This window comes from Procambarus clarkii, chromosome 86, assembly GCF_040958095.1.
Source record: "Procambarus clarkii isolate CNS0578487 chromosome 86, FALCON_Pclarkii_2.0, whole genome shotgun sequence".
Classification (NCBI taxonomy): domain Eukaryota; kingdom Metazoa; phylum Arthropoda; class Malacostraca; order Decapoda; family Cambaridae; genus Procambarus; species Procambarus clarkii.
Window position 1 is genome coordinate 3,205,799 of NC_091235.1, and position 26,093 is coordinate 3,231,891.

At 43.0% G+C, this 26,093-nt stretch overlaps 2 protein-coding genes across 3 annotated transcripts in view; one reads left to right on the top strand and one right to left on the bottom strand.

The window, feature by feature from the left end:
• The window catches only part of LOC123769148 (acyl-coenzyme A synthetase ACSM3, mitochondrial), a 401,722-nt gene that overhangs the window by 343,776 nt on the left and 31,853 nt on the right, over positions 1–26,093 (bottom strand). The window lies entirely within an intron of this gene.
• LOC123769138 (putative leucine-rich repeat-containing protein DDB_G0290503) overlaps positions 1–26,093 on the top strand; it is a 273,502-nt gene that overhangs the window by 90,621 nt on the left and 156,788 nt on the right. Inside the window, 4 exon segments of the mRNA XM_069316913.1 lie at positions 3,058–3,161; positions 11,977–12,081; positions 22,966–23,106; positions 24,687–24,810. Of these exon segments, the coding sequence (XP_069173014.1) occupies positions 3,058–3,161; positions 11,977–12,081; positions 22,966–23,106; positions 24,687–24,810 (474 nt within the window).

Below are 26,093 nucleotides of genomic sequence, written 5' to 3' on the forward strand. Positions count from 1 at the left end.
TTCATATAATTTTGTATTCCATCTGGTAGATCATTTATGTAGACAATGAACGTCACCGGTGCAAGAACTGAACCTTGTGGTACTCCTCTTGTGACGTTTTTCCAGTCTGATATATTGCCTCTGATTACTGCCCTCATTTTTCTGTCAGTCGGAAAATTTTTCATCCATGTTAGAAGTTTACCTGTCACCCCTCCAATATTTTCCAGTTTCCAGAACAACCTCTTATGTGGAACTCTGTTGAAAGCCTTTTCTTTAGGTCCAGATAGATGCAGTCAATCCAACCATCTTTCCTGTAAAATCTCTGTGGCTCGATCATAGAAACTGAGTAAATTCGATACACAGGATCTTCCAGATCCAAAACCATACTGTCTGTTTGATATTGTATCATTTATATGTATGGAGTCAGCCTCCACCACATCACTGCCTAATGCATTCCATCCGTTAACTACTCTGACACTGAAAAAGTTCCTTCTAACGTCCCTGTGGCTCATGTGGGTACTCAGTTTCCACCTGTGTCCCCTTGTTCGCATACCACCAGTGTTGAATAGTTTATCCTTGTTTATCCTTGTGGTTGTGATCATGTCTCCCCTTACTCTTCCGTCTTCCAGTGTTGTAAGGTGCATTTCCCGCAGCCTTTCCTCGTAACTCATGCCTCTTAGTTCTGGGACTAGTCTAGTGGCATATCTTTGAATTTTTTCCAGCTTCGTCTTGTGCTTGACAAGGTACGGGCTCCATGCTGGGGCCGCATACTCCAGGATTGGTCTTGCATATGTGGTATACAAAATTCTGAATGATTCCTGACAGGATGCTCAAGGCTATTCTGATGTTAGCCAGCCTCGCATATGCCGCAGACGTAATTCTTTTTATGTGGGCTTCAGGTTTGGTGAGATATCAACTCCTAGATCTTTCTCTCTGTCCGTTTCATTAAGTGCTTCATCTCTTATTCTGTATCCTGTGTCTGGCTTCCTGTTTCCACCGCCTGGTTTCATTACTTTGCATTTACTCGGGTTGAACTTTAGCAGCCATTTATTGGACCATTCATTCAGTCTGTCTAGGTCATCTTGTAGCCTCCTACTATCATCCTCTGTTTCAATCCTCATAATTTTTGCATCATCAGCAAACATTGAGAGAAACGAGTCTATACCCTCTGGGAGATCATTTACATATATAAAACAGTATAGGTCCAAGGACTGACCCCTGTGGAACTTCACTTGTAACGTCTCGCCAGTCTGAGACCTCACCCCTCACATTGACTCGTCTCCTGTTGCTTAGGTACTCCTTTATCCATAGGAGTATCTTCCCTTTCACTCCAGCCTGCATCTCCAGCTTTTTCACTAGCCTCTTGTGTGGCACTGTATCAAAGGCTTTCTGGCAATCCAAAAATATGCAGTCTGCCCACCCTTCGCTTTCTTGCCTGATTGTTGTTGCCTGGTCGTAGAATTCAAGTAACCCTGTGAGGCAGGACCTGCCATCCCTGAACCCATGTTGATGCTGTTACAAAGTTCCTTCGCTCCAGATGTTCCACTAGCTTTCTTCGCACAATCTTCTCCATCAGCTTGCATGGTATGCAGGTTAGGGACACTGTCCTGTAGTTCAGTGCCTCCTGCCTATCCCCTTTCTTGTACATCAGGACTATGTTAGCTGCTTTCCAAATTTCTGGCAGTTCCCCTGTTGCCAGCGATATGTTATACGCTATGGAAAGTGGCAGTCGTGCGTGTGTGTGTGTGTGTGTGTGTGTACAAAATGCGGATTTCAGAAAGCCGAACCAAGTACCAATTCCAGAGCATGCTATAGAATACATAACGAAGTTGAAAAATTACTGAAGGGAGGCTAGAAAGAAATAAAGCGATTGAACCTGATGGAGTTTCACCTTGGGTGCTGCGAGAATGTGCAACTGAGCTGAGCAGTCCACTCAAATTGATATTTCAGACATCCTTGTGCACAGGAATCTTGTGCACACACACACACACATGGAAAAAGACAAACACAGTACCAGTCTATAAAAATGGTGGTAGAGAGGAACCTCTAAATTAGAGCTGTATCATTAACAAGCATTGTAGTCAAAACACTAGAAAAAATAGTTAAAGCTAAATAGGTTGAAATTACAGGCTGCTAGGATCTATTTCTTGTAAGAGCATTGTAATGTGGTCACGATAAGGTTGCATCTTTATACTCGCCTGCATGTGTTTGCCCAACAGCATGTATTCTATTCAGTTTCGTCTTGTTTTGACACCAGAACTCTTAGTGCGAAGCCTACCGTTACATTTACTGCCCAGCTCCTCCTCAACTGTCTCCACCTGCCTTACCTATTTGTTATTCTGAGTTTCCTTTACATCTCTGGCAGGGGTCTGGGTTCCCTTTGGTAGAAATTACAGGTTGTCATTTGCATGGCACTTGCAACTATTGGGCATCACAGCAATGCAAGAGTCACTTTATTTTTACAACTGACAGACAATTGCTTTAGGAAGAATTTAAGTTACTGCTATAATTGCTATAATGCAAGCTTTTGGGTGACTGAAAAGTTCCTTTCTAAGCAAGACATTTGGATAATCCCGTTTCCTCTTGAGACCGAGTTGTTTGTGTGCAAAGTTTTATCTCTCATTCGGAATGAATTGAACTTGAGCCATGAGAGCAGCTGGTCACGTAGAAGCTGGTGTCTTGTGGCAGCTGGAGGTAAATGCCAGGTCATCCAACTGGTGGTTTGTAAGAGTGCTACTTGTTTGTCTTTGTGATGCCAAGTAGTGTGTGTAAAGGCTATGAGTGAATTTCCAAGTCACACTTGGCTGGATTGAGCTTTTCATCAATATGACTTGACAGGGACAATTGAAGAGAGGCATGTTCTCTCCAGAATGTCATTGTCTCTTGACTGTTAAATTAGGGCTTCTCATATTTGGTCGACCTTATTTTTGTTAGCATATACTGAGGTAGACATTTGAAAGTGTTCTCCAGAGTCAAGTGTTAATTCTTTTAGATAATGATTCGAAGGTCATTATATCGGGCTATGGAATAATTTTTTATAAAATTGGCCTACAGTACATATTTTTCTTTCTTTTTCAGGAGGTGAATTGTCTAAAAAACAGAAAGAATTGCAAGATGTGAAAATGAACCGTGATGAATTAGAGGCACAGATGACAGCAGGAGATAATTTAGTCCAGCAACAAGTAAGAGATCATTGGTACTATTAGAAACTACTTTTAAAATATGAGAGGCCTTGGTTTTTGTGATTTCCTGTTAATATTATTTTTTTTTATTTAACATTAACAGGAGTGTACACCTAAAAAATATTTTATATATTTTTTATAATTTGTTATATTGAAATTAACAAGAAGTTCCAGAATGGTTCACTCATCATGTACAGTTTTTGCATGATTTTAGAACTGAGGCAGGAAGAATCAACGATTCATCATCCATACTCCCACTATATCCTGGACGTTCATGTTAGCATGCATCAACTCGACACACCAATACCCCTGACCAGTTTGGTGAAGACCAGAGATGAAACCCCCAGCCTATGCTGGAAGCAGCATTGAGAAGATCGAGTGAAAAGCTTGAGGTTGTCACACAGCCGAATCTAGCGGAAAAAAAGAGTAAACGTATGATGCAGGAAGACATTACATGGTAATGCTAGTGTGCACCTAGCCATCCTGGATTTGGTGATAGGCTGTTGACTGCAGATTCATGATACAAAGTTCAGGCAACCCAGGAGAGACTTCAGTTCTCGACTAAACTTTTAGTGCCTCCCAACAACAATGGAGGACAAGCCTGGCTAAGTGCTTATTTTGGAAAACAGAGGCATGCTGTTCTGGTATCCAAAACCAGAACTTGACATGATTTCATATCCACCAAGTTGCTGATACACATATCAGCAGCATATGTATGGCTGACAAACAAACTGCCTTCAGAAACTTGTGTAGGGAAGCATTTAGAACCTTGTATTCCTCATAAGTCAAACCAATACTGGAGTAAACGGCTGCAGCATGAAGTCTGTCTAGGCAAATACAAAACAAGGTTAGAAAAAATTCCGTGGTGGGCCACCAGGCTGGTCCCCGAGCTGAGGGGTATGAGCTGTAAGGAAAAATTACTGGGACAAATCCCTCACGACACTGGAAGACAGTTAGGGAAGACATGATCTCCACCTATAAAATTCTCAGAGGAATTGACATTGTAGATAAAGATAAACTATTTAGCAAGGATGGTACGCAAACAAGTGGACGCAGGTGGAAACGGAGTACCCAAATGAGCCACAGGGATGTTAGAAAGACCTTTTTCAGTGTCAGAGTAGTTAACAAATGGAATACATTAGTATGTGATGTGGTGGAGGCTGACTCCATACACAGTTTCAAATGTAGATATGATAGAGCCCAATAGGTTCAGGAATCTGTAAACCAGTTGAGAGGCAGGACCAAAGAGCCAAAGCTCAGCCTCTCCATCACAACTAGGTGAGTACTGGTACTGTGGTCATCTGGAATTAAAGATAGAAGGTTGATATGGTGATCTTTTAAGTTTAGTTTTCAAAAATACTTCTTTGTCAGCTTTATAGCTTCCTGTTATTGCTTTGTATGTAGTGATCATATCACCTCCTTTTCTTTTATCTTCTAGCTTTGGCATATTTAGTGGCTCTACCCTCTCCTTGTAGCTCTTAATTTTTTCACTTCAGGAAGCCATTTAGTTGCATGTCTTTGCACCTTTCCTAGCTCAGTGATGTGCTTCTTAAGATATGGGCAGCAAACAACTGCTACACATTCCAACTTTGGCGTCACAAAAGTTGAGTAATTTCTTTAATATTTTGCCATCCATGTACTGTGTTTATAAAGGATTCTGAAGTTGGAAAGCATAGCATACACACCTCACACAATGTTCTTTATGTGATCCTCAAGTGATTTATCCAGAACCACTTCTAGAACTCCCCTAGGTTGTAGGGATTATTTTCTCCTATGACACATTACACAATGTGGCATTTATTCATATTAAAGTCCATTTGCCTGTGTTGGTGTTTACCACGGTGGAAACGTGCAAAACTAGACAGGGTTGCTACAACTTGACTTAAGACAACCATCCTCGTTATCACTTTTCTTCAACGTGCCCAGAGTCAGTGATGGCACAACTTCAATATATATTTGGTCAATGGTCAGTGGCTGTGTCAGAAGATGGATCATGATAAAATATAGCAACCATACAAAAAAAAAATATAGGTACGGTTTAAAGTTGTGACTTGCATTTTGCTTGGATTTGCTTTTTCCCTTGCAACTCTTCCCTTGCTTTTGCGAGGGAAGAGTTGCGCAATCCGTCGGACTCGTGCACTCGTCTTGGACTATCTAGATCCAGAGGCAAGACAAGTTGAAACATGAGGAAATAGGTGAGGAATTAGTGGATGGCTTGCAATGTCCTGTGCATCTTATTGTGTCCTAGTTGTGCTCCACAATGCTTTGCTGGGTCCACTTTCTTGCCTGATGAACTATTCTGGTATTCACCTAGTTGTATTCACTTAGTTGTGCTTGAGGGGGTCAAGCTTGGCTCTTTCGGCCCGCCTCTCAACTGTTAATCAACTGTTTACTAACTATTTATTTTTTCCACACACACACACACACACCAACCACACACACCAACCACACACACCAACCACACACACCAACCACACACACCAACCACACACACCAACCACACACACCAACCACACACACCAACCACACACACCAACCACACACACCAACCACACACACCAACCACACACACCAACCACACACACCAACCACACACACCAACCACGCCACACACACCAACCACGCCACACACACCAACCACGCCACACACACCAACCACGCCACACACACCAACCACGCCACACACACCAACCACACCACACACCACACAGCTGGCAAAGCAGCTGGCCCAGATGGCGTTTCACCATGGGTTCTGAGAGAATGTGCATCTGAGCTCAGCATTCCACTTCACCTGATCTTTCAGGCATCCCTGTGTACAGGAATCGTAGCAGAAGTGTGGAAACAGGCTAACATAGTTCCAATCTACAAAAGTGGCAGCAGGGAAGACCCTCTCAATTATAGACCTGTATCATTGACAAGTGTAATAGTGAAAGTATTGGAAAAGCTAATCAAAACTAAATGGGTAGAACACCTGGAGAGAAATGATATAATATCAGACAGACAGTATGGTTTTCGATCTGGAAGATCCTGTGTATCGAATTTACTCAGTTTCTATGATCGAGCCACAGAGATATTACAGGAAAGAGATGGTTGGGTTGACTGCATCTATCTGGACCTAAAAAAAGGCTTTCGACAGAGTTCCACATAAGAGGTTGTTCTGGAAACTGGAAAATATTGGAGGGGTGACAGGTAAGCTTCTATCATGGATGAAAAATTTTCTGACTGATAGAAAAATGAGGGCAGTAATCAGAGGCAATTTATCGGAATGGAGAAATGTCACAAGTGGAGTACCACAGGGTTCAGTTCTTGCACCAGTGATGTTTGTGTACATAAATGATCTACCAGTTGGTATACAGAATTATATGAACATGTTTGCTGATGATGCTAAGATAATAGGAAGGATAAGAAATTTAGATGATTGTCATGCCCTTCAAGAAGACCTGGACAAAATAAGTATATGGAGCACCACCTGGCAAATGGAATTTAATGTTAATAAATGTCATGTTATGGAATGTGGAATAGGAGAACATAGACCCCATACAACCTATATATTATGTGAGAAATCTTTAAAGAATTCTGATAAAGAAAGAGATCTAGGAGTGGTTCTAGATAGAAAACTATCACCTGAGGACCACATAAAGAATATTGTGCGAGGAGCCTATGCCACGCTTTCTAACTTCAGAATTGCATTTAAATACATGGATGGCGATATACTAAAGAAATTGTTCATGACTTTTGTTAAGCCAAAGCTAGAATATACAGCGGTTGTGTGGTGCCCATATCTTAAGAAGCACATCAACAAACTGGAAAAGGGGCAAAGACATGCTACTAAGTGGCTCCCAGAACTGAAGGGCAAGAGCTACGAGGAGAGGTTAGAAGCATTAAATATGCCAAAACTAGAAGACAGAAGAAAAAGAGGTGATATGATAACTACATACAAAATAGTAACAGGAATTGATAAAATCAACAGGGAAGATTTCCTGAGACCTGGCACTTCAAGAACAAGAGGTCATAGATTTAAACTAGCTAAACACAGATGCCGAAGAAATATAAGGAAATTCACCTTCGCAAATAGAGTGGTAGACGGTTGGAACAAGTTAAGTGAGAAGGTGGTGGAGGCCAAGACCGTCAGTAGTTTCAAAGCGTTATATGACAAAGAGTGCTGGGAAGACGGGACACCACGAGCGTAGCTCTCATCCGGTAATTACACTTAGGTAATTACACACACACACACACACACACACACAACAACACACACACACACAACAACACACACACACAACAACACACACACACAACAACAACACACACACAACAACACACACACACAACAACACACACACACACACACAACAACACACACACACACACAACACACACACACACACAACAACACACACACACACACAACAACACACAACACACACACACACACAACACACACACACACACACACACAACAAACACACACACACACACACACACAACACACACACACACACACACACAACACACACACACACACACACACACACACACACACAACAACACACACACACACAACAACACACACACACACAACAACACACACACACACAACAACACACACACACACAACAACACTCACTCACACACACAACAACACTCACACACACACACACACAACAACACTCACACACACACACAACAACACTCACACACACACACACAACAACACTCACACACACACACACACAACAACACTCACACACACACACACAACAACACACACACACACACAACAACACACACACACACACAACAACACACACACACACACAACAACACACACACACACACAACAACACACACACACACACAACAACACACACACACACACAACAACACACACACACACAACAACACACACACAAACAACAACAACACACACAAACAACAACAACACACACACACAACAACAACACACACAAACAACAACACACACACAAACAACAACACACACACAAACAACAACACACACACAAACAACAACACACACACAAACAACAACACACACACAAACAACAACACACACACAAACAACAACACACACACAACACAACAACACACACACAACACACACAACAACACACACACACACACACAACACACACACACAACACACACACAAACAACAACACACAACAACACAACAACACACACACAACACACACACAAACAACAACACACACACACAACACACACACAAACAACAACACACACACACAACACACACACAAACAACAACACACACAAACAACAACACACAACAACACACACACAAACAACAACACACACACTCACACACTCACACACTCACTCACTCACTCACTCACTCACTCTCTCATTCTCTCACACCACACACTCTCACACCACACACTCTCACACCACACACTCTCACACCACACACTCTCACACCACACACTCTCACACCACACACTCTCACACCACACACTCTCACACCACACACTCTCACACCACACTCTCACACCACACACTCTCACACCACACACTCTCACACCACACACTCTCACACCACACACTCTCACACCACACACTCTCACACCACACACTCTCACACCACACACTCTCACACCACACACTCTCACACCACACACTCTCACACCACACACTCTCACACCACACACTCTCACACCACACACTCTCACACCACACACTCTCACACCACACACTCTCACACCACACACTCTCACACCACACACTCTCACACCACACACTCTCACACCACACACTCTCACACCACACACTCTCACACCACACACTCTCACACCACACACTCTCACACCACACACTCTCACACCACACACTCTCACACCACACACTCTCACACCACACACTCTCACACCACACACTCTCACACGCGCACACTCTCACACGCGCACACACCCCACTCACCCCACTCACACACGCGCACACACCCCACTCACCCCACTCACACACGCGCACACACCCCACTCACACACGCGCACACACCCTACTCACACGCGCACACACCCCACTCACCCCACGCGCACACACCCCACTCACCCCACGCGCACACACCCCACTCACCCCACGCGCACACACCCCACTCACACACGCGCACACACCCCACTCACACACGCGCACACACCCCACTCACCCCACGCGCACACACCCCACTCACACACGCGCACACACCCCACTCACACACGCGCACACACCCCACTCACACACGTGCACACACCCCACTCACACACCCCACTCACACGCGCGCACACACCCCACTCACACACACACCCCACTCACACACACACCCCACTCACACACACACCCCACTCACACACACACCCCACTCACACACACACCCCACTCACACACACACCCCACTCACACACGCGCACACACACACACACACACCCCACTCACACCACACACACACACCCCACTCAAATTACACACACACACCCCACTCACACCACACACACACACCCCACTCAAACCACACACACACACCCCACTCAAACCACACACACACACCCCACTCACACCACACACACACACCCCACTCACACCACACACACACACCCCACTCAAACCACACACACACACCCCACTCACACCACACACACACACCCCACTCACACCACACACACACACCCCACTCACACCACACACACCACCACCACCACCACCAGAAAGCAGCTTGTGACAGCTGACTAACTCCCAGGTACCTATTTACTGCTAGGTAACAGGGGCATTCAGGGTGAAAGAAACTTTGTCCATTTGTTTCTGCCTGGTGCAGGAATTGAACCCGTGCCACAGAATTAAGAGTCCTGTGCGCTATCCACCAGGCTACTAGGCCCCTGGTGGTTTCCTCCGCACGATCCGTCGGGTCCAGTCTTCTCATGCATAGGTTGACAAACTTGAATGCACCAAGGGTCTTAAAACATTGACTACCCTCATCTGGTTTTGCCCACCGGTCGAAGCAGTGTACCAGGGTTTGTCCGCTGTTGCGTGCAAACAGCTACTAGGAGAGAGCTCGCCTGTTGCATGCAAACAGCCACTGGTGAGAGTTGAGTGCAGGTGGGTACCAAAGTACAGTGACACCTCGGCTTACGAATGCCTCTATTTACGAACTTTTCGGGTTACAAGCAGTTTCCTTGGAAAATTCAAATCAGGTTATGAGCTTTGCCTCGGGAAACGAGCTGGTTGATACTCGTATAGCCGACCTAGCACGTGGTGGCACGGTGATCACGCCTCAGTTTACCAGTGCCTCCCACCTACTGACATTCGTGCCCGAATTCTTTGTAAAGAATGGATTTTTTGGATTTTTGGGTATTTGAACATAAAAGTAAATATATATCTTGCCATGGGTCCCAAAAAAGTCGGTGGTAAGGTTCAACCTAAGAAAACAGTTGAGTTGAGGATGTCCCTTCCTCATTAAGGAAATGCGTGAATTATGGGAAGAACTGCAAAGTTTTATTGAAAAAACTCGCCCAGATAAAGCTGTAGCAGGCCGTTGCATTGACCTTTTAAATGACAATGTGATGTCTTACCACAAACAAGTGTTAAAATGTAGGGAAAAACAAGTGTCTTTAGACAGATTCTTAGTAAGACAAGCAAGCAGTGAGCCACAAGCAGGACCTAGTGGTACGCAGACAAAACGTGCCAGAGTGTACCCCAGAGAAGTCCTCACTGCCTGATGTCATAATGGAAGGGGACTCCTCTTCCAAACACTAACACCTCTCTACACACAGAAATCACAATAGCATGATGCATCAAATGAACAAATGGATTTGTTCATTTGATGCATCACGCTATTGTGATTTCTGTGTGTATTGAAGTTAGGGTGAAGAGGTAGAACAGCTTGTTGGTAGAGCCCGAGTGCATGGGGGAAATGTGTAAAACCCTGGTGTGTCTGAGAGGCTGCAGGATCCCTGTGAAGTCGGTAGAATTCCCAGTTGCAATTCTTTTGACCATGTCATGGCCTAGTCGACTAAGGCAGCATCTGGGATCATCCCGGGTGTAAGTTCGAATCCTCATCATGGCCCTTGTGGATTTGTTCACTAACACCTCTCCTCCTTTCCCCTCCTCACTGTCTTCCATACGCTAACAAGAATCAACAGTAAAGGCAAGTAATAACTTGTACATACTTTAGTACTGAAGAATTGGTTGAATTAGGTATAAAATTTACTTTGAAGTTAATTTTTTGGGGAGTCTGGAACCGATTAACTCAATTTCCATTACAGTACAGTATTTCTTATGGGAAAATTCGCTTCAGTTTACAAATATTCGGCTTACGAGCCGTCACTGGGAACGGATTTAATTCGTAAGCTGAGGTACCACTGTAGACGAACCACCCGAAAGTGCAACTGTTCCCTGTCTGAGGTACTACCTCCCTCACTGACACCCCCCCCCCCCTAGACACCCCAAGTAAAGTATGCATGTAATGTAAAACAGAATATATCCTTGTATTGCCACATGTTATTCAGCTTGCATAATGCATATTTTGATATGAAGCCATTTTCTGAGAATGTAACTGCCAAGTTATACAAGGCTTGCTTGTAATGTGTTAATGTGGGTGTTAAGCCAATGAAATGCATTGGAAATGAGCTAGTGCAATATAGTACAAGATATAAATATTTTAGATTTTAATTACTGTATTAGGAAAGGAAGGGTTGCAGGTACTATATTTTTTGCACAGAAGGCACTGTTCGGGAAGCACAAGTATGCATGTGAACCCCTTTTCTTTTAACACAGTATAGACAGTGCATTGATTAGAATGCTTTTCCAGGTACAGCGATTAAGGAAAGAATCTTCAGACCTGCGGAAAGAGAATGCCACCTTGGAGCAGACTGTAAATAAAGTCATTGAAACAAATGATGAGCTTACTGCAAAGGTAAGCTGACAGTTGATTTAGCTAGTGAACATTATATTTTTAATAGTGGGCCTAAAGGTAGGTACAAGTTTGCCTGTATGTAAAGTGCACGCAACAGAATTAACGTTTTTTATGGGTTAATCAACTCGGTGGGCTCTGGTGTTTCAGAGATAGACATTTTAAAGTAACTTATTTATAAATCAATAATAATACAACAGGGGTGTCATTAAAAATGTCAACAAATTGTACAAGGTATGAAATACCAGAGGGATAGGAAATGCTATATTTAAATTACTTAATTATTGTATGATATTCCTCCTCAAAAATGTAAAACATTTTATTCAATAATATATAGATGCTAAGCAACAAAAGTAAAACCCAATGATGTTAAAGGGGACAGAAGACAAACCATAACTCCTCCCTTTCACTTTTGTTAAATTTTAAGTGAGCCCCTTGACAAAATACTTGGTCAAAGTTTCCTGCTGGTAAGTTTCAGCATCGTTACATAAATATATATGTATATATATATATATATATATATATATTTTTTTTTTTTCAAAATAGCACTGTTGAAAAATCAAAATCTAATAAACATTTTAGATGATTTAATGTGTTACACTAATGTATTATAAGAGTTTTTACTCTTGAGTCTGATTACAAAAATATATTCATTATGTCTAGTTGCTGCAAAACAAATTCATGCGCACCCCAATTATGCACTAAATATACAGCTTTTAAATTTTATAATTGAAGTTTCTGCTTTGATTTAATTTGTTTCGATATTGTAGAGCTCGAAACTGCACATATAGTACGTAGGATTGATGAGAATTGCTCGGAAATTGACCTGTCGAACTGAGTTTGAAGTCGTAAGAAACTGCCTTAGGAATACTTTCAGTCAAAGACTCCAGCAATGGTTAGGGGCAGTTCTTTTTTATCAATTGCTTCTAACTTTCCAATACCTATGGCTGGGAATGTGCACTCAAACATGTCAAAGTTTCAGAAAAATCTTATTTGAAAGGCAAAGAAAAAAAATAGGTTATAGAGGGGGGACCAGCACTGAATGTAATGAAACTGCTCTCTGGTAGGGCTCTGGTGGCTCCCTGCAGCCATCTCGCTGAGATTGCTCCAATCTACCATTCACATCAGTTGAATGAATTCTCTTGGCCTACCATGGACCAGAGCCAAAACCTGGTCCTTTCACATAGGTTGCAAAGGGCAAGTGACATTCTGCAATTTCACCGGGAAAGCTTCCAGAAAGTTGGTGAAGCTGTACAGACAATTGTTGGGTTCACAGGCCTCAAAAATACCAAAAATGCCCATTAACTGTACAAATGATACAAAATAACTAAAGAAAACAAAACTAGCTAGAACCTGATAGTATCATATGCTGCCAACACACAGCCTAACGCTCAGTCCAGCGTTAGTCCACGAATCAGTTCATTCACTGATGAACTGAGAACAACACTGTAGAGCTCCTCTGTCGCACTAAAGCAACGCCGCAGAGCTCCTCTGTCGCACTAGAGCAAAGCTGTAGAGCTCCTCTGTTGCACTAGAGCAAAGCTGTAGAGCTCCTCTGTTGCACTAGAGCAAAGCTGTAGAGCTCCTCTGTCGCACTAGAGCAAAGCTGTAGAGCTCCTCTGTTGCACTAGAGCAAAGCTGTAGAGCTCCTCTGTTGCACTAGAGCAAAGCTGTAGAGCTCCTCTGTTGCACTAGAGCAAAGCTGTAGAGCTCCTCTGTCGCACTAGAGCAAAGCTGTAGAGCTCCTCTGTTGCACTAGAGCAAAGCTGTAGAGCTCCTCTGTTGCACTAGAGCAAAGCTGTAGAGCTCCTGTCACATCATCTTGCAGTAAGTCCCAAAGCTTCTAAGCCAAGTACCGGGTCATCCTAGGAATCGTCCTGTGGGGGGCCTTCATTGCTAGTGTATTGTTCCATTATTGTACTGCGTGTGTTCTGCATGGTTTTGTTGTGTACTTCACTTATCCAAATAGACTGGATAGGTAAGGACCCCCATGGAGGTGATGAGACATGGAGATCAAAACCGGTAGATACAGCAGATAAGCACTTCATGAAACGCAAAATTACAGAATGAACAAGCGTAAGGGGAAATGACCCTCCAGCGACACAAGATTTGGTGTTTACCCCAAATGAGGCAGATGTGAAGAAGATGGAGTATGAGATGCCCCTGAGGGCAAGTGTCCCCTGCATTATCGTGCTTCAGTACCTAATGGAGATAATAAACTGGGTAGACCAAGAAACATGCTAAGGAATATGAGAAACTACAGATGTGGAGACTACAGTAAGGTGAGGGATTTTTTGAGTGACTCCAGTGGGAGAAGGGAACTAGAAAGGAATACAACAAATGAAAAGATGAAGTTATTGCTCAGAAATGTGTAGATGCAATGCAGCTGTACATTGCACTCAATTAGGAGGTGGATGAAAAAGGCAAAGTAAACCTCTGGTTTAAAGGGCAGCGCAGAGAAGCACCGGAGAGGAATAAATAAGCATGAAAAAAGTGAGAACTAAGATCAGAGGAAAATAGATACTAAAGAGTCAGATATAATGATTGCACCAGAGTCAGGAGGGAAGCAGAGAGAGAATTTGAAAATGACGTAGTAGCAGAAGCTAAAGACCAACCAAAGCTCTTTTATCGTTGATGCATTTTATCGTTTCGGGGCCGGAAGCAGGGGAGGGGGACCAGAACGCACAACGGGAGGGGAAGGACCAGGAGGTGCGGACTGAACCAGGGTAGAGGCGACCCCCATCCCCAAGTTTGGGTCCCTATAAGCAAAACGGGGCAGCCGCGGGGCATCCGGGTGAACAACCAACCTAGCGCGTTGCAACAACCGAAACCTAGAATGCAACACTTGTGCAGCCTGTACCTGAAGATCATCCATAGACGGTAAATTGAGTCACCAGCAAGCAACAGTGCTCGCAGGACTCGGGGTCGAAAGTGTCACCGACCCAACAGGCTGCATGACTGAGGCAAGAACAGTGAGGGTCGCCCTGAGACAAGGAGATCAAACAACCCTCAAACTCTCATGAAGTGAGGGGGTGGGGGGACCGGGGTCCACATCCATTGGACCCACATGTCCCCTAGGGGATTCCCGGGGTCCTGAGCGTTTACTTGAAGAGGACTCGCGCTCGGGTAAACCCAGGCAGGGTACTGCTAACAGGCGCCCAAAACTACCAAACAAACTGTCTAAAGCTGAACCCTAGGGACGTGTACACTCATGGGGATCAAGCAGGGGGCACCACCAAGTATCAGGGTGAGGCCAAACACCAGTGGCAATGAGGGCAGAACCCCCCACCAAGGCAAAAACAAAAAGAAAACCAAAACCCCGCAAGAGGACAACGTACCCCAAGGAACAGAGCCAGCCGCTGTGATAAGTGACAACTAGCTGCACAGCACCCTGCGCCCCTACCAGTGCGAAAACTGCCTCTTACACTAAGATAAACTAGGAGACAAAACCCCCAAGTACCCAAAGAGCGGCCGAGAAACCGAGTAGTAAAACACGTACATAGAGGCAGACCCCGAGAAACTTGTGGAAGATAACCCCAAGCTCCAAGGGCAGTACTTACTGGGCACCTAGGGAAGGGAACCCTAGGCGCATGCAGCCCGAATACTGAGGAATAGCTCCTGGCTCTCGCACCCCTGGAGAACAGCAGCCACACACAAGGCACAGCGCCGCAAAAAGACCGGAGCTAGAGCATACAACCAAGCCGATTGCATCAGCCTCAAGAACTGGGGTGTAGATCACCGGCGTGGTAGGTCTGGGGCTTCCCCTTCCCCCTCCCGGGGTAGGAGGCCTGCGCAGACAGCGGCGCGACAACGAATGACGTCATACTAGTTTGCTTGTTTTTGTTTGGGGAGTTCTATCCACTCGTTCGGCTTTTGGTTGCAATTTTCACCAGAATAGGGGTTTGTTTTGGGACGCCTACCTTTCTGGGTGCCTAACCCGGTCGATGGCAGACATAGAATGCTTCCAACCACACAGGGGTTTCTATAGGCCATTGCTCCCCTTGCCTCTCTGAGGTGGCTAGGTTCTGGCTCGTGGTCCCCGGTAGGCCCATAAGAACTCCGTACACACGACTGATGCCAAAGTCTAACATTAGCATATCAGCTGGTAAGCTTCGGGGAGCCTCCGGGACTCGCCCAGTGAATGACGTTTCATTACATTCAACGCTGGTTTTTTGCCAGACTTCCCATCCTATAGCAGGCAATATATGCCACCTATAATTTTTTTATTATTTTCCCATCATCAGAGAACACAGATTAACAGGTTTAGAAGAATTTTTTTTTTTTAATGCACCTATGGGTAACAAATGCTAAATAGCCCAGAGCCACACAAGGGTTAAAAACACCTGAAGGAACTAGATGTAACAATCAGTTGGGCCAGACTTAATATCACCATGGCTACTGAAGAAAAGTTTCCTCTGAGCAGGGTTTGGCTTCTGGGGTTCTGGTTCTTCGGGGCAGCCCTTTTCTCCTCTTGCTATCTCTGGGTGTGGACTCTTGGGGCCCTGTGCCAGCTACATCGCCAGCTTCCTCATCGTTTTTTGGGGGTTCTGTAACTACCTCAGACAGAACCTTTTTGGGGTACCTTGAGCCTACCTCTGCCCTTGCTTGACTTCTAAGGAACGACTTGGTTCTTGGTTGAGGCTTTGTGACCAGCACTCCCTAGTCTGGCCATGGCCGTTGGCTTCCTTCCTTCGTTGGGCACACTGTCCTGTTCGGGTGTTTGCAGTCCGAACTCACTGCAGGCAGGTGCTGCGGTGAGTTTGGATTCCTTTGGGATCTGTGATCCAGCTCCATTGAAATTGTTTCCCGTGGTTCACTGTCTCACACGGGGAAGGCTCTCTTCGGTCTCTTGTCTCTTTGCTGCTGGTTGCTTTAAGTAGCTCCTCTGCTGAATTCTCAGAGTTTGGCTGTCTGTGCCATTCATGTTTTGGGTGTGTCCAACATCCTGGTCAATGGCCAGTTCTGGTTCCTTCTGGTTTCCATGGAATGGATTGTCGACGCTGCTTCCTTCCTCTGGCTCTGCCAGACCTTCGTGTGCTTGGATGTCGACCTCTACGTGTTGGTGTGTTCTCTGCATCTGCCTCCTTCCATGGCACTGTTTCCAGACTGCGAAGCCCTTGTGGTCACCACCTTTCAGTCTGATGTAACGAGGACCAGATCTGAACTAACCTCTCTTTTTATTGATTAGCTAAAGCTAGTCATTATGTACTCTGATTTGATGTTCACCAGAGTTCCGGCTTGTTGTAACCTTCGGTCCAACTCCTCAAATCTAAAGTGTTTAATCTCCTAGATACCACGATACGAGCACGTTGTACCTCAATACCAGCAAATTCGCTAGAGACTTAAAAAAAAAAAAGAATGCCACCACCACTTGACTTCATTTCTTTACTGATTAATTCCTCTAACTGACGGAGAAGCAGGAAACCGTCAATTAGCTTTAGATCCCCGAATGTGGATCCCCAATTATCCAAAAGGAGGGATGAAATTTACTTTAAATGTGTGGATTAACTCAACAAAAGGGCTTATATTGAAAATAGAATAAGGGATGCGTGTACAGTTCACAGGAGTCGATTCGATAAACAGGGGCATGAATAAACCTTACTGAAATAAATGCATATAACATATACACTGGGGAAATTCCACTAAACGCCATAAATTCTAAACATGATTTATTAAAACATAAATAATTATCATGGAACAAATGAACACTCCCTACTGAATTTATTCCTAACTGAAATTCTTCCTAAAATAGAGGCACTGATTAATGAATTTAAAAAACTGTACAAACTCATAAGCACTTTACCGTTATCCCAAGCCAAGCCAGATGTTCAGCCTGGCCTTCTGGAGGTAGATGTTGACCTCAAATGCCCGCTTGCCACACTGACTAAAACTGCTCTCTCCAGCTGAGAGGCTGACCTTGGCTTAGTTGCCAACCAAATTACTATTCAAAGATGATTAACACTTTCTGCTGATGAGGACTCCGCCCGGAGTCCTGTTTCGCCTCGCTGCTTCCGCATGGTGGACATAAATTTGTCCTCTTAAAATATTTGTATAAAATTCTATTTTAATCCGATTTACTTTGGGTTTGTTTCAAACTGCGCGCCATGAGGCTCTCTTTCTCACCACTAGGCTGCATGGTACAATAAGTTCATGAAAGGTGTGGACCACTTCGATCAAATGGTATTACCATTTTACCCGGAAAACTCAAGTGGACCTAAAAGATAACGTTTTGTTTCCTGCAAATGGCTTTGCATAATGCCTTTGTTTTGTACAAATACAACACAACTGATCAAAAAAAGCTAACATTGCTACAGTTCCACGAGGTGGCAAATTGGGCCCTATTGTGCTGGGACCCGGAAGATTTGCCTCAAACAGCAACAGTATCTCAACACTTGCGGCACGCTCCAGACATAAATGATGACACAGGTCCTGCCTATGCTGACGCCATGCAAACTCCTGGACCATCTGGTGTGAGGCGGCCCTTGTTCACTTCAACACCTCAAGCTGAAGCAGCAACCGAATCAGAACCCGAGATGTCTGGCACACTGCCATTTGACGAGACGGTTTTATCAGATGACTCTGACTCAAATGTTGAACCTCCAGCGATTCAGTTGATTCTGAAAATCGCATGAACTACAAACTGAAACGAGTATTTTGATACCAGAATGAACACTGTATCACATAAACTGCCATAAGTAGACTCGAACCTTCATAGATTTTTTTTTTTGGGTGTAGCGTGTGTCTGCATGAGTGTCCCAAACGGGTTGCAGATGGGTGACTTTAGCCGTTTATACTGGTAATGCTTCCCCCATATCATGTATTATATGCATATGTCTGTTTAGGGAATTTTATTCCAATCAATGTACAACCAAAAATAACTGTGTGCAACAAGTATAAACTTGACAAACATAACAAAAGTAAAAACATTTCGTGTGTGTTTGACGCTCACTGATATGTTCCAGCGTTGTTTTATATTTGGCGCTATTCTATCTTACGCTTTATTGATCTTTTTTACCTACGGGCTCATAGAACATTCTATTGCGAACACATTGACACAAAAATGAATGACGTACATAGAATAATAATGTCAGGAGAGTGAAATAAGTATAAACTTTCAAAGCGCCGTATCGCACATGTGTCGTCCCGTCCCGTCACCGATACCGGGTAACAATTTCACCACTTTCCACACTCTTGCGGGTGGGCCGCAATCATTATTCTACGTTTATATTCATATCACCGTGTTGGGAATTTCATTGCGAGTCCATTGATACCAAAATTAACGCTGTAGGACAAGTGTGGAGGTGATAACAATCCCAAGAGTAAAAACATTTTGTTGCTGTTGAGCGCTCATGGCGAGTCATCTTCGTAGTTATTTATTTGGTGCTGGTATCCCTATACGTTTCGTGACTTTTTTTACAGATGTTCTTCTAGAGAATTTTATTGCGAACACGTTGGTACCAAAATGAAATACGTAGCTAGAGAACTAAGGTCAGGAGAGTAAAAAGAGTATACACATTTTTGTTTTTACGCTTACGTGGCAAAAACGCCGCGCGCACATACCGCTTTTTTTTTTTACCATCCCAGGGGCGCAAAAGTGTTAATATAACTTAATCATGTACTGGTGATGGTGACCTAATCATTATTCAAAACAATTGGAAAATTACCTAGATACTTGCGCAGGATTGATTAGTAAACCCACTATTGAATATTAACATAATTTACATAAATTAACAATTTAAGATGATCGGTACATATTTTCCACCTTGTGGATGTTCTCATCCTAAGATTCGTCTGTACTTGACAACAAGTCTACGCTTTACTTTAAATTGTCATTAAATTAATTTTACATAGTTACTTGTCAAAAGACGTTTTTAATTCAATTATTTTAATAACTGAATTCCTATAAATTGATGAATTTAAAAACAATGGGGATGCTGGCCATTTTGTTTAACCTCTACCACTAAGCCCTTGGATCTTGGGGGGATAACCCTTCCTATCTTACCAGGTCAAAAGCTCACAATTGTAATTACTAGTTGTGCTGGCATGCACACACGCGGCTCTATACAAGCCAGTTTATTAAATATCTAACCCTGAACAGTTCTGTTGTTACATTGAGACTAGTGTTAGTGGGGGTGTATTGCCTCTTTTCCCTGGTCTGACTGTTGCTCCTGGTTTTTGCGCTGTTGAAGTCCTTCAGGGAGATGATCTTTCTGGCTCTTTGTTGATTGGCCTGGCCTTGGTTTCTAGTGCTGCTTGTTTGGTGTCTGACCCAGGGGGGGGGGGGGATCAAGTGTAAGGTGCCAGTTTTGTGTCACTGCCTTCGTGCCAACAGTTCTAAAATGTAACAATTTTGTTATCTTTTTATTCCAGCATAGTTGAGGCAGTTGATAGTGGTAAGGATTGCGATGTTGTGTACCTTGACTTTAGCAAAGCTTTTGATACAGTGCCACATGAAAGACTGATTAAAAAGATAGAGGCTCATGGTATTGGGGGTGCTATATTAAGTTGGATTAGGACATGGCTATACCAAAGGAAACAGTTGGTATAAATGGGGTTAAGTCAGAGTGGGAAAATGTAAGTGGAGTGCCTCAAGGCTCTGTATTGGGACCTCTGTTGTTTATAATATATATAAATGATTTAGATTCAGGTTTGAGTAGCAACATTTGCAAATTTGCCGATGATACAAAAATCGGTAGAGAAATTAACACGGAAGAAGACTCGCTATCACTTCAAGTTGATCTAAATAGGGTTTTGAAATGGTCAAAAGATTGGCAGATGCAGTTTAATGCTGATAAATGTAAAGTTCTGAGGCTAGGTAATGATAAAGTTAAAAGATACGAGCTAGATGGTGTTGAGATTGCGAAGTCAAAAATGTTCAAAATAAGGTAAATAGGACACTGGGATTTATTAATTGAAGCGTTAGTAACAAGACACCTGGTGTTGCTCTTCAGTTATATCTTGATCTGGTTAGGCCCCATTTAGATTATGCAGTTCAGTTTTGGTCCCCGTACTATAGAATGGATATAAATTCACTTGAACGTGTCCAGCGTAGGATGTCTAAGTTAATTCCCAAAATTAGAAATCTTTCATATGAAGAAAGATTAACAAAGCTTAAATTGCATTCACTGGAAAGGTGAAGAGTTAGGGGTGACATGATGGAGGTTTACAAGTGGATGAATGGATATAACAAAGGGGGTATTAATAGGGTATTAAAAGTATCAACACAAGACAGAACACGAAACAATGGATATAAATTGGATAAGTTTAGATTTAGAAAAGACTTGAGTAAATACTGGTTCGATAACGGTTGTTGATTTATGGAACCAATTACCGCGTAACGTGGAGGTGGGGTCCCTCAATTGTTTCAAGCGAGGGGTGGACATGTATGTGAGTGGGATTGGGTGGTTATAAATAGGAGCTGCCTCGTATGGGCCAATAGGCCTTCTGCAGTTACCTTTCTTATGTTCTGTTTCAAGTTGTCCACAGTGTCTCTTGCTTTAGTGAGGCTGCAATCTACCCTCGTGCCCTTGATGTGCTTCCATAGGCTGATCTTTCGGCACTCTTTGCTCATGTTTTGGGCCATTCTTCGGGTACAGGTTTTGGTGGTCGCAACGTCTTCCTGCAGCTAGGTGTCTTGTGGACATTTCTGGTCTGATGTGGCTCTGGGTCGTGTTCACGGTAGCTGGTCTCTTGTCACGATACCTGTGGTGCTTCCTCCTCCTCTGGTGTTTACTCTTTCTTCCTTCTCTGTGGGTATATAGTTTCAGGGAGCCACAAGGGTCTTCCCCACGGGAAACCAGTGTTGAATATAATGATATATCAATTTCTGGGAGAGCCCTGGTGGCTCCCTGACACCCTCCTTTCCCCAGGGGCATCGGGGTGGTTTCCATCATAACTGGTGGTGGAGCAGTCGGCTGACCTGGTCTGCGTCCCTCGTCTCCCAAAACGAGGGACCAGGTGTTGTGTTCCAGCACTTGCTTGTTTCACAAATTTTCTATTGCATATTTAGCTTATTGGAGTTCGTTTTGCAGTTTTGAGGCTATGGTCTCATTTCTAACCAAGCAGTAGTCAATTTTGTTTCCCTGACTTTCCTAGGTGCCTTCCCTTGGCTGTGGCAGACATGGGTAACCTTACTTAAAAGGTTTTTATAGTGCCACTGCTCCCTGCGCCTTTGAGGAATCCAGGTTCTTGCTGGTGGTGCCAGGTACGTCAATAAGAAGTGAGATTGATGGCACCTTGTAGTCTGGCAGCTGAATCAGAGTAATAGTTTCTTGGAGCCACCAGAGCTCACCCAGAAATTGGGGTTTCATTACATTCAACACTGGCTTTTTGAGGATTATTGGTGGTTTGGGAACGCATCTCCATTTACAAACGCATCTCCATTGTGCGTGTGGGAAATAAAGTTCCACATGCCAAACAAGTGCTATACACAGCCATTTTCAGAATAAAACCCGTTTGTAGTAGAAGGAATGCTTGTTATTACGTGAAAAATTGGTTCAATACTATATACAGTGTGGTAACGGCAAAGTGTTACTGTCCAAAGAACATAATACAATACTGTATTGTGCTCATATTAGTGACTGTGTGTGTGTGTTGATATTCTGCACATTTATCAAAATTTCTCATTATGCACTATTGCATAATAAAACTGCACAAAAAAAAGGTGAAAAAAAAAGTCTGCGACATTTAAATAAATCATCATAAATATATTCTCGGCAACTACTGTCTCATGCCTGGCCTGGGCGACCTCCACATGGTGACTCATCCCTCAATCCATTACCACAAGTATGTAAGAAGGAATATAGGAACAAGTAAGTAAATTTAACATGCTATGCTTCCAGATACTACATGAGTAGAGAATATTAAATTATAACTTTTGTTTTTCAGAATGAGAACTTAAGAAAAAGGTTGACTCTTGTTTCTGCAGAACGAGACAGACTGCAGGAAGAGATGTCAACCTTGCACAGAGCCAAGATGGAAAATGAAGCTATCATAGAGTCTCAGGCCTTTCATTTGAAGGATGTGAAGGTTAGTGTGTTAAATGGTTAAGACCCATCATTGATAAAACATAAATATCCAAAGTATAAATTAGCCACATCTCCTACTTACAGGGGTTATCTGTTGATCAATTTATTATATAATTATTTTAATTTTGTTTCAGTTCATTGATTATTTCTGCAGCCCATCCTCATAAACAAAGGCCAAAGTCCATTTCATGCACCTGCCAAACTCCGTTTATAAATGAAAAACAGTTTACATACACGAATCGACTGATGACGTTCGAACACTTCTCGATCAAGTACTTTGATGGCATTTTTTGTTCGAACCACAACGCTGTAAATGTTTCCCCCGCGTACTACAAATACAAATAATCGCCAACAGAACCTAAACACCTAACCTAACCAATGACTAAATATGCACAATATGCTAATATATATGATAATAATAATTTATATTTGAGAATTCCTGTTTTGAATGAACAGAATGTTACAATTTATGAATGGGTCCTTGGGGTCGACTGCTGAATGGAATGGACTTAGGTCTGAGGATGGGTTGTATTTCTGGGAGGGCTCCTACGATGGTTTTCTAGTAACTTTTTTCAGCCTCGATAGTTCCACCCAATTTGAATGATAACAGGCCCTTGAGTCATTGTAAACCCACCAGGAAGTAAAGGACAAAACCTGGGGCCAGATTCACGAAGCAGTTACGCGTGTACTTACAAACGTGTACATCTTTCCTCAATCTTTGATGGCTTTGTTTACAATTATTAAACAGTTAATGGGCTCTGAAGCACCAGGAGACTGTTTATAATAATAGTTGATTGGGAAGTTTTCATGCTTGTAAAGTGTTTAATAAATGTAACCAAAGCCGTCAAAGATTGAGGAAAGATGTACACGTTTGTAAGTACTTGCGTAACTGCTTTGTGAATCTGGTGCCTGGTCACCACATTTACATGTGCTAAGCCAGCACCCCATACAGCAAGGGGTGCCGGCTTAGCGCATGTTCATTAGGGGTAGTTGTTTTGTATCCAAATTCATCTGAGCATTTTTGTTTCAAGTGATTTTGCTGTCTATTGACTGCTTTGGTGCTTTTTCATAAACTAAGCCATTGTTTGATAGTTTAGTTTCTAGTCTCTTCTGGGTCTTTCTTGGCAAGGGTGATCATAACATTTCCTGGCTCCCTGTTCCTATTTGAAGGGGATGCTAGATTCTGGTCTGCAGTAGGCAAATAAAACTATTCTGGCTGCTGTGGCTAAGTAATGAGAAGCTATATCAGCCACATAACTTGAGAGAGCTACCGGGAACGTTAGCTTTTTCTGATGCTTACTCTCATATCCTCACCCATAATACTGTTAAACAGTACAAATCCTGTTAATGCCAAAAGGGACGAGGTTCCCCCTCCCCTCCCCTCCCCCCCCCTGCAAGTGCACTTTTACTATGAGCCTCCACCTCACCTCCATACACCCATGTCTGATAATATTCAATTTTATGATTTGTCTTGTATAAGAACATTAATTAATTAAATTTCATTTTTAAATGTTCATAAATTTGCTACTATGGTTGTAGAATTTTTATTTATCTTTTTAAGCAAAAGGTTATTTTCCTCAGGCTCAGTTGGAGGAACTACAACACATTTTTTCCGAAAAACCAACTAACCGTCCAGTAGAGGAGTCATTCGAAGCCACTTCTCCCATGACTTTCACCAGTGCACCTTCCTCGCCTTCACAATCAAGTATGTTTGTATTCCTTAATTCTAATGGTCTTGATTATCTTACCTGCAGTATTCTGCAATAAACCTCTCATGCTTACCTAATTGTAACACTACATTCTATTTGTTCCCATTTTCTTTTCTGACTATATTATATTTTAAAACAATTTTGTCAATTCATTTACCTGGGCTTTGTGTGTGTGGAACCGTGGACCCCACGTGCATGAGGCCGTAGCACTATCGACTGAGTGGGGTCCAGTGTTCCAGACCCGTACAGTCAAGGTGAATGGAATGTTTACTTCCAGGGAAGTGTGGATGGCAATTTATAGTTTAGTCAACTTTCAGAATAACAGAATGTTAAATTGAAACATTTCACATGTGAATTGTTTGCCATTGAACTTGCTCGAGTTTTGTAAGGGTTATATGTTAATGATAATTTGTTAATATTTTAATGATAATGGTAAATTGTTATCCATTTTGTTCATCATTCGTATTGTAGCATGTAGCAGTAATATTTTTTAATTATATTGAAGAGTAAATGCACACTACATTACCCTAAAGTATGACAATAACTACGATTTAAAGGTTAAAGGATATATCGTTCATATCGCCTGTTTCCCATGCTTTATTGATGAACATTACAGTGTGAAATTCAAAGTTTAACCTGACTCATAATGGATATTTCCAGCAGATGTGACTAAAGAGATTTGACTAATTACCATTATCTCCTACATTCCAGCCGCTGAACACTTTAATATGTGGTGGCATTTCTCTCTTTCCCCTGAGTGGTTAATTATTTATAGATTCATCTATGTTAGCCACAAATTTTTTGGTACTGTTGCATCACTAACACTTTCTTCTAATCAGATACTAGCTCTTTACTGTGCTTGTTAAACAGGGACAATCAGGCATATCTGACCCCATTGTACTGGTCAAATAGAGTACCGCACATGATTTAAAAGCCCCGCATGTACATGTGGCTCACATTTGATTCTTCAGGCCTCCAGTAAACAGACAACACCTTATAAAAAAAAAATATTGGGCAGCCCTTTTGGGTGTGAGGGACCTTGTTATTGAGAGGGTGACCACTGGCAGCACATGCTCCAGCAGTTTACGGCACAGCTCTGCAACTAGTGCCCACCACATCACTTATAACACTTGCGCTCGGTAAACGCATCACTTATAACACTTTTGGCTCAGCATTGCGTCTTTGTTTTTTAGTAGGTGCATTCCCGGTAACGACGCAGCATTGCGGCGGCTTCGGGAGGGGCGCGCCGCGGTTTTGGATATTATATGCATATACTGTT